The sequence below is a fragment of the Silene latifolia genome, chromosome 6 (assembly GCF_048544455.1).
Source record: "Silene latifolia isolate original U9 population chromosome 6, ASM4854445v1, whole genome shotgun sequence".
NCBI classification, from domain to species: Eukaryota; Viridiplantae; Streptophyta; class Magnoliopsida; order Caryophyllales; family Caryophyllaceae; genus Silene; species Silene latifolia.
In genome coordinates, this window is record NC_133531.1 from 4,255,282 (window position 1) to 4,265,444 (window position 10,163).

Below are 10,163 nucleotides of genomic sequence, written 5' to 3' on the forward strand. Positions count from 1 at the left end.
GATTTGTTGAGATTTGTTGAGGTGTGTTTTGTGTATAGGGGAGTGGTATTGTCTTGATGTGGGGTCTTTGGTTTTCTCGGAGGATTTTGGTTCTGTTTTTGCCCCCTTGTTGGAATGATGGTGGGAGGAGGCTATTGGAGGAATTTTTCGATTCGGGAGTTGTTAGTCGATAATTTCATGGTGGTTGTGTATTTGTGATGAGCATAGATTGAAAGAAATAGTAGGTGAAATACATGCAACATTTCAAAGGGAGGTGAAACAAAAAGCGGAAATATTACAAGGTGAAAATGGAGGAGAGGTATGTCTAGCAGGAAAAGCTGTGTTCAATGATTCACTTGAAGAGAAAGCTCATTTTTTCAGCGTCATTAGTTGGTGTAAGCTTGGGTTTGATGTGGTAGTTTTCGGATTCGGGCGACTCGATAAAATTATTCCGGTGGGTGTCAAGTACTCGGGCTGCCGGCGCGAGATCGATGAAGCATTCTTGTTCCAAGGACCGTTTTGGAAGAGTGAAGCGCAATGTATGTCATGAAGTCGACAAAGGCTAAGCGATTTGGGACGAATTGGACCAGCTTATTTGAACTTTTGATTTGAGCAGAGGACGGATATTGCACACTCTACCGACAATGAGATTCTAGTGGGGTGATGAGAATTGATGCGAATATAAATCACCCAATTGGTCGTGCATTAGGAATGGATACGTAATTGGGTTGTTACCAGAGCATGGAAGGGGCAATGGATGGTACAATGCAGTCTTCGTGATTTTTTACTATGTGTATCTCCGGTGTTTGCCTTTGTTGTATTTGTTCTCTTAGGTCTTGTTGTTTGTTTGTTTTGAGACCCTACTCGCTGTAGGTCTCGGGTTTCTACCCATCTTTAATCAAAAAAAAAACATGTTGAACTAATTTGTAACATGAATAATCTCATGAACAATTGAACGTGGTAAACGGTACTACATGGAGTGGGACCCAAGTGAGGAAAACTCACATTTTTTTCCAGTTAGGCCCGTTTTCACAATTCTTACTGCAAAATACGAGTAACTTTTTTTTTTATTTTTTTTAATGAAAAGTCTCTTGTTGGACTAATATCTCTTCTTAGGCCCGTCTATGTTATAGGACGGTCCTATAGGAGAGTAGCTGATTTATGAATGCTTTATCCATATCCGTTTATATCATAAACCACTCAGGCCAAATTGAACAGAACGACCCGTAAATTAGTTTTTTTTTTGGGATATTCTACGATATACCCCTAAGTTTTCCGGTTTTCTATGTTGTACCCCTCTTTTTTTTTATTATTTTTTTATTTTACATTGTACCCTTAAACTTCTTACTTATTTCTCCATCATAACCTCGTTTAACTCTCTATTAACTTTATCAGTATCAAACGGTCGTACTTTGATCTTTATTCTGACTTATTAATGTTGTATCACCATTTTATATGAGAAACATCACAGATGACCTTTAATAAGCACCAACTAGTCAACTACTATTAAAAACATCTGTTATGATTCATGAAATGATAATGGAGATTTTTTGAAATTTTAGTTAGTTTCATAAACTATTTCTTGGGCTAATGAGTAATTCGGCGAACTAATAAGTAAATGAGTAGGTTATCGAGTAATTGGATTGATAAATAAACGATTTAATAGGTCATTTAAAAAACTAAGTTAGCAATGACAATAAATAAGGTCATGGTATAAACTAATGTATACAGTTTAGGGGTACACCATGAAATATAAAAAAAGGAGGGGTACAATGTAGAAAACCGAAAATCATGAGAGTACACGGTAGAATATCCCTTTTTTTTGGGTAAAAAGAAGCGGGTCGACCCGTAAATTAGTGATAAACAAGAAAACACTCAAGGAATATACCATGTCCATGGAAGGATCCAACGGTAAAGAAGCTCAAAAATTGAATGGACATAAACATTGACGAGCATCACCATCATTTTGGGGATTCTTCTTCCTCACCTTACCTTAAATAAAACAAATAAAATCTTTTTTATTTTATTTTATTCATATTTTAATAATATAATATTCAATTGAAGAGAAGAGAAGAATCGCTTTTTCTCTCTTCAATTCTCCTTCTTATTTCGAATTCTAGGGTTTGAAAAAGGAGGAAGAATTGAGGGAAAAACGATTCTTTTTAATTTATTTTAATTATTCTTTAATTGAATTGTAAAATTGAATAAGGAGAAGCCATGGATATGATGCGACGTCTCAAAAGTTTTGCTTCTGGAAGAAGTTTTTCTGATTCTGTATGTGTTTTGTTGATTTAATTGTTTTATTTTGTAATTTTAATGTAGTTTCATGTAATGTTTGTGTTGTTTTGTTTGAATTATTGGTTGATTTTGGTGAATTGTGATTTTAATTGATGATTATTGGAAATTTAATGTAATGTAGAGTAATGTTTGTATTGTTGTTTGAATTCTTGTTTGAATTTGGTGAAATGTTAATTTAATTGATGATTTATGGGAAAATAATGTGTTTTGTTCAAGATTATCTCATAATTGTACAAGTATTCAGCTAAATTCGTTATATATTCGACGTTAGATTGTTTGAATTTGGTGAAATGTTAATTTAATTGATGAATATAGGATATTAATGTGTTATGTTCAAGATTATCTCCTAATTGTACAAGTATTCAGCTAAATTCGTTATATATTCGATGTTAGATTGTTTGAATTTGGTGAAATGTTAATTTAATTGATGAATATAGGATATTAATGTGTTATGTTCAAGATTATCTCGTAATTGTACATTTTTTCAGCTGAATTCGTTATATATTCGATGTTAGATTGTTTTAATTGGGTGAAATGTTAATTTAATTGATGAATATAGATATTAATGTGTTATGTTCAAGATTATCTCGTAATTGTACAAGTTTTCAGCTGAATTCGTTATATATTCGATGTTAGATTGTTTGAATTTGGTGAAATTTGAATTTAATTGGTGAATAATGGGAAATTAATGTGCTATGTTCAAGATTGTTTCATAATTGTACCAGATTTCAGCTAGATTCGTTATATATTCGATGTTTGATGTAGTTATGTATGTTGGAAGCATAATAGGTAATGTATCATTTTGGTTTAGGAATTAATAACCTACAAAATTCAGTTTCGGATTTTAATTTTTGGAATGTGATATATGGAGATTATAGATTGATTGGTAGAAGTGATTTTGGTGTAAGGTGTAAGAGCAATTTTGGGGGGGAAGTTGCGACTGCGTGAAAATGATTGGCGTTCTTTCACCATGTTTGAATAACTGGTTTCAATGTTAATGATTAATGCAACCTTAAAGGTTAATTTACTTCTACTCAATTTTTTTTTCATGCATTTGATTAGGAGATGGAGGTACCTGTTATAACTGGGAATGGCACTGAAACAGGCCAGATAATAACTACAACGATAGGTGGTAATAATGGGCAGCCTAAACAGGTGACTAACCTTCATCTGTTTCCGTGTCTCCTTATGTAGTGATTGATTGAAGTTTAAGAATTGTCTTTGTATGTTGTATTATATTCTTACGTACTTGTTTGGTTGCCAATGGCTATGATTCTGTTCAATGGCAGATATCGTTTTCCCTTGATTCTTATTCATTACTCGTAATTTAGGGCTGTGGGCCTTATTGGGTTTGTACTTGTAGAGTTGTAGTAGACTGTTTACGCAACATTTGGTTACAACACAGTCCTCTTGTTTGCCTTAAGTTAGTCCTCTCGTAATAGTTTCTTACATGAATTTTTGTAGCTTTCCTGTTTCCTCTACATACATTTTTTTTTCTCAATGTGTTACTCTTATTTTTATTCCAGACAGTTATGTACCTGGCAGAACGCGTGGTTGGCACTGGCACCTTTGGTGTAGTTTTTCAGGTAATTGAGTAATGGTTTCATTGTCAATTTGTCACTCTTGTGATTATTTAGTTTTAAGCACAAAACGAATACTCCTTGGACGTTTCTCTCTTTGTACCCTCAGGCTAAGTGCTTGGAAAGCGGCGAGCTAGTTGCTATAAAAAAGGTGTTGCAAGATAAGCGATATAAGAACAGGGAACTCCAGGTCATGCGCTTATTAGAGAATCCCAATGTTGTCCAACTAAAGCACTTTTTCTATTCGACAACAGAAAAAGACGAGGTGTACCTTAACCTTGTTCTGGAATATGTCCCAGAAACTATCTACCGTGTTTTGAAGCAGTTTAGCAGCATGAATCAGCACATGCCTATTTTTTTTGTGAAATTGTATATCTACCAGGTAAGGTTTAGACTGCTATGATAAATTCACATATTTTATGTGCTTTCAACAGCAAGACCTTGTTTGTGTTACCTGCTGGATTTTGAACAACATTGCTCTTTTGTAGATCTGTCGTTCACTAAATTATCTCCACAATGTTATTGGTGTTTGCCATCGTGACATCAAGCCCCAGAATATACTGGTGAGTGCTATATAATTTTATGCTTAATCAGAGCGTTCGTTTATGTTCACTATCTTGTTTACCTACTGTCTTTCATCATGAAGTTATCAATACCTAACTGTTTTGTACCATGGACTTCTAAAATTTTGTTGCTGAAAGTATATGTAGGCAAAGACAAAATTTTGGTGTCTTAATATCTCTGGAAAAGTGAATTGTGAGTAGAAATCAATTAGTTAGCAGCACATATCACTTTCTTATTTGACAGTGTATGTTGACTGTGGAAGGGCTAATGTCCCTGAAAAGTATCCTCTTCGGTGCTATCATTTGGAACACAGTTTTCATTGTCATATAATATAAGTTTTTTTAGTCATGTGGGCTGGTCGATAGAGCAACTACTTCCAAGTATTTTAGATCCATGCCATTTTTCCAATCAGGACAGGGACTTGGGTAGTTAGATCTCTGTATGTTTTCAGTTCTCCAGTGTTATTGTGAGGATGCGGGGTATTTTGTTGATACCATGATTATACATAGTAACTATTTTTTAGGGTTTATGGAGGGATGCGATTATGGAGTATTTTGTGTATCTGGTTGGTGCGGGATCGGCGGGGATTCCCATAGGTTTTTAGGAATTAGACATTCTTTGAAGGCCAGAGCATTATATGCTTTTAAGGTTATCCTAATCATGTTTGTGCATGCTTCTTTATTGATTCAGTTATATTTTTGTATAGAAAACAAAAGCAAGAAGTAATTTTCATTAATGCAGGTTAATCCACGAACACATCAAGTAAAGCTGTGTGACTTTGGGAGTGCAAAGATTCTGGTATGTTATTTTTACTTATAGCTAAAAGTTCTCGAGCGATCTTATTAGATTTGAGTTTAATTTGGGTTAAAAGTACTGCAGGTTCCTGGTGAACCAAACATTTCTTATATTTGCTCTCGGTACTATCGGGCTCCTGAGCTGATTTTTGGAGCTACTGAATATACAACTGCAATAGATATGTGGTCTGTTGGTTGTGTAATGGCTGAGCTTCATCATGGACAGGTTAATATTTGCATATTTGCACTTAATAAGATGCATCATCTGCATTGTATGATTAAAACATCATTATCAATCACCCATTGAAATAGTGAACAAATATCTTTTTATTTTATAAATAAAGCGAGGCAAAATGGCCATTAAATGATGACATTAATTTATTAGAGGCTTCAATCAGCATATTTCTTGTAGCTTAACTAAATATAGAGAACTAAGTAACTAGAAAGATTGTTTGAATCTCCTCTTCTCTTTCCCTCGCTCATAGTTTATGGTTTCAAATCATGTGCAGCCGTTATTTCCTGGTGACAGCGGTGTTGACCAGCTTGTGGAAATTATTAAGGTGAGAATGTTTAGATGTAATAATTACATAAAAGTTACAATCTTTTCATTTCGGTCTTACAATTTGTCTGAATGTACAACTTCTGTTTTGGTTTGTTAGATTCTGGGAACGCCAACTAGAGAAGAAATAAAGTGCATGAATCCTAATTACACCGAATTTAAATTTCCCCAAATCAAGGCTCATTCGTGGCACAAGGTTCGACTTTTTAACAATACTATTATTTCGAATTCAGAGTGCTTTATGTTTCTTATTATCCTTGCTTTAAAATTTTCTCTTCTGTAGCCCATGTAAGAATAATCACATTCTTATTTCAGATGTTTAACAAGCGGATGCCCCCTGAAGCTGTGGATCTCGTGTCACGGCTGCTTCAGTATTCTCCAAATCTTCGTTGCACAGCTGTGAGAATCTTTTCTTTGTTGCTCCATGCAAACAAGTCTTTTTCATACCCAATATGTTTTGTTTCTCTAACACTGGCGAATCCTATATCCTGACGACGTTTTGGGGTACTGTTTTGATGATGATGCCTCAAGTCTGTTTAAGATGAAAATATATTTATTTCTATCTTGCCCATTGATCATTGGAGACTCGATGTCATTTCTTTGATGGTTATGCCTTTTGTGCTTGGCGCTCTGTGATATGTCCCAGTATATACACACATTCGTTGCAGTATTATAAATTTATAACATGGAATTCAGATTAAAGTTCTTCTTTATCCAATTACAAACTTCCATGGAATACCCTTATTTCCTCGTACAATAATCAAGTATCCCACTTTCCGAAAACTAAAACAAACTACATGGAGATTTCTCAGACAAATACAGAGTTATATAATCTATTTTATCCAAGAGATGCAGTGGAAATTTTTGAAATGCCTTTTGTAAACAGTATTGTGCATATAAATGTCAAGTCGTAATGTTGAGTTTCCTAATCTTGTGCCATTTTTTCAGCTGGACGCGTGTGCGCATCATTTCTTCGATGATCTAAGGCAACCAAATGCATGCTTGCCTAATGGCAAACCCCTTCCACCTCTATTTAACTTCACAACTCAAGGTATATGGTGTAGCTTTACGGCTTTACCTGTCACGTAATCTTTGTCCCCTGTCCTTAAAGTTAAACTTGTCTGAGACTCATACGTCTACACAAGTAGGCATTGATTATGTTTATGTTTAATTAGTTAATTTTCGTTTTATTACAGAGCTAGCCCACGCGACCCAAGAAGTACGAGATCGTCTCATTCCTGATCACCTGAAGAACTCATAATAACATCAAGGCAGTGGTTTCGTATCTAGGAAATGTACATCTTTTTTTACTGGGGTTTGTTTGCATAGCTATCTAGAATCGCCAGAAATTTTGCTTCAGATTCATCTCCTTTGTTATAGCATTATACGGATGTGCAGATACTACAATTATTGATGAGCATATCCTAACCAAGGTTAACCTCTACTTAACTTTATGTAATGAGAGCCTAACTAGTAATTTTTTAAGGGTATGTTGGTCATAAGGTTACCACGATTCTTGTAAGTTTATTCACTTCCGTGTATGTAACTATTATAATTTCGTAACATTTCGATTGGAGATTATCGACTCATTCTGGTGTAGTGCAGAATTTCAAGTTGCGTTTTTTAGTATTTCCGTGTTCCAAAAAACCTACTTGTCTTGTGTTCATTCCGAAAAATGGTTGGGATGGTTTTTGTCAAAATGTTTGGGTGCAAGTCTTTCTACTACAAAACAAAAGTTCGAATCCTTAATGCAAAATGTTGCGATTGTTTTAGAGTATTGGGACAATTAGCGGTAAAATTTTACAGAAATCTATAAAATTGAAATTAATTTCTTTTACAATTGATAATATCCATCAACTATCGCTCACAAGACAAATAAAATCATATATAACGGTACAAATAAAAGAAAATATGTGTGATTATATCGTGTTTATATTCGTAATTTCAGGATCGTATTCATAATTTCAGGATCAATTTACGGCTTTACCTTCCGTTAATATTTCGAATAGGAGGATGATAGAAGTAATTTAAAATTATAAGGACCAAAGTTTCCATAAAAGAATGTATTTCATGACATTTACTCATAGATTTTATGAGATGTAAGTGATGAATTGATTAATTAATTAATGGTTCAAAAATTAAATCATGTCGTCAAAACAACAATAGTAATTAAAAAAGAGAGAAATAATAGAAACGGTAAAAAAAAAAAACATAATACGAAAATATCGAATAAATATTAATAGGATTATTGCTTAACCGCAACAATACAATTACAACACAAATGGTTTCCTTCCTTTAGGAAAATGAAATAACAGCACCGGTGATACGAGTCAGGAAGAGGAGTGAAGGAGGATGAAAATTATGATAAGAACAACCGGAATGATAAGAAGGGTGAAAGTCGAAGGAGGAGACACAGGACCGGAAGGTAAACTCCATGGTAAAAACATAAGAAGGAAAATTACCATTATTATTGCTATCACAGAACCGGCACCCATTCCGTAATCATCTTCATTTTTCATCGACATTATGAAATTCCTTGTATAATAAATTTATACTAATTGATATAATTCGGGATAATAATGTAATTAAAATGTGATGCCGGATTCTGGATGTCTGTGTTGAAATCATGTCATCGTATATATATAGATAATTGTTGGCCAACCGTTGCATATGGTACGTTTTGGTTTTTGTTTCATGCAACAAATTCCCGCCAAATGTTCTTCCATTTGGAGGGGTGCATCTTTTATTCACATTATTAGTATGTGCATTTATTATTTATTATTGGGATTCTAAAGAGTTGAGGGGGATTAACTTTATAACTCTAGGGTTTGGCGGGACAACGGTTAATCGAACCGATCCGTTTTTATAGAAAAAACTATGGAAAAATAAATAAATTACCGTATAAAAAGTCTTTTTTTGTCTCAATTTTTGTATGTATTTGAACGCGAAAATTATTCTTAAGCTGATTAAAACTAAAATTTATACTGAACATTTAATTAAATCATTAGTATAAAAAGTAAACAAAAATTGAAACAAAGTATATATATATATATGTTGAACGATTAAAAGTTAATCGTAAACCAAACCCTTTTACAACTATTTTAAGCGGTTTACATAAGCGTTTAAAGTTGTTTGAAATGGTGTGGTTAAGGTTCATAGTTTAGTCAGACCGAATCAAATTAAATTAGCAGTTTAGTGAACCAAACTGTTAGACACATGTAAATTTGTGAAAATAAATTGTTTGTGCCCCCTGTCTTTATTGGATTAACAATGTGGATCGAGTGAATAGGATGACCCGTCAACAACTCTAAGATTATAACGCTAGGCCTGCACTTAACAGGTTTGATCAACATACATGTTCTTAAATTATTTGTTTTAGTGTTTTGGAACAAGCTACTACATTGTAAAAAAAAAAAAAAAAAAAAAAAAAAAAAAAAAAAGCTAGATATGATGAAATAATATCATAGATAATTACTAAAACACTAGAATATTATCTTGATTACAACTTTGCGGAAATTATTTCTATAAAACGGTTTTACACAATAATTAATTAGTGTAAAACCGGTAGTTAATATCCTTATTAACATTCTAACTAACTACCTACAATACCATAAAACGGTTTTACACAAGACTTCCCGATCCAACTTTGCAATGTACTCAAATTTAGCGGAAATTACTTGTATAAAACGGTTTTACACAAGAATTAATTAGTGTAAAACCGGTAATTAAATAGCCTTATTACCATTCTAAGTTCTAACTACCTACCTACAATACCATAAAATGGTTTTACCCAAGACTTTCCGATCCAACTTAGCAATATACTCAAGTTCAAAGTTCGTATACCGAAATTTGGCACCATCTCGAAAATACTTGATCATGACTCCCTTGAACTGCCGGAAATAATCGTCCGTCAATAATAGTCGTGGACGAGAAATAAACATGACCCTTTGGTTTCTTGGACCGCGGTGAAACTAGCTCAAATATCGCGAAAGTCCCATCATCTCTCGAAGCCGACACGAGTTCCGATACTTGAATTTGAACTTGTCCAACATGCTTGTCAGGTAACAACCCGTGACGCCGGGAAAACACTTGAATGCGTACGGCATCTGTTCGTGTATCAGCGTTAAGGAAAATTATGATTTTGTTTTCCTTTTTCTTTATTGTGGTTTTATATGGCTGCTTGCCTTTTTCGAGTTGCGAAACCACCACATACAAGTCGTCGTTGATCGTATTGGTGGCGAACTCGGTTGTTATGGGGCGGAAGGTGAGGTACATGTCTAGCATATTTCTAGAGGCCATGGTTTATGAGATTTCTTGTTTTTTGAGGTTTGTGTAAATATGAATACATGAGGTCCTTTATTTATAGAGTAAGGTAGACTCGTACTTTGA

At 34.0% G+C, this 10,163-nt stretch overlaps 1 protein-coding gene across 1 annotated transcript; it reads left to right on the plus strand.

Annotated features, from left to right (window-relative positions):
- Nucleotides 1-1,829: 1,829 nt before the first annotated feature.
- On the plus strand, nt 1,830-7,363 carry LOC141586058 (shaggy-related protein kinase theta-like). The gene is made up of 12 exons (XM_074407170.1): nt 1,830-2,253; nt 3,340-3,432; nt 3,804-3,863; nt 3,967-4,239; nt 4,346-4,420; nt 5,163-5,219; nt 5,301-5,441; nt 5,725-5,775; nt 5,875-5,970; nt 6,090-6,173; nt 6,723-6,825; nt 6,971-7,363. The coding sequence occupies exons 1-12, from the start codon at nt 2,197-2,199 to the stop codon at nt 7,033-7,035; spliced, it is 1,155 nt and encodes a 384-aa protein (XP_074263271.1). The 5' UTR covers nt 1,830-2,196; the 3' UTR covers nt 7,036-7,363.
- Nucleotides 7,364-10,163: the final 2,800 nt, after the last annotated feature.

Bases quoted from the DNA above. Each gene is read 5' to 3' on its own strand.
- LOC141586058 (XM_074407170.1), top strand. From the start codon at position 2,197: ATGGATATGATGCGACGTCTCAAAAGTTTTGCTTCTGGAAGAAGTTTT. The intron at 4,240-4,345 runs GTAAGGTTTAGA...GCTCTTTTGTAG, and splicing joins TGAAATTGTATATCTACCAG to ATCTGTCGTTCACTAAATTA. The intron at 4,421-5,162 runs GTGAGTGCTATA...TCATTAATGCAG, and splicing joins TCAAGCCCCAGAATATACTG to GTTAATCCACGAACACATCA.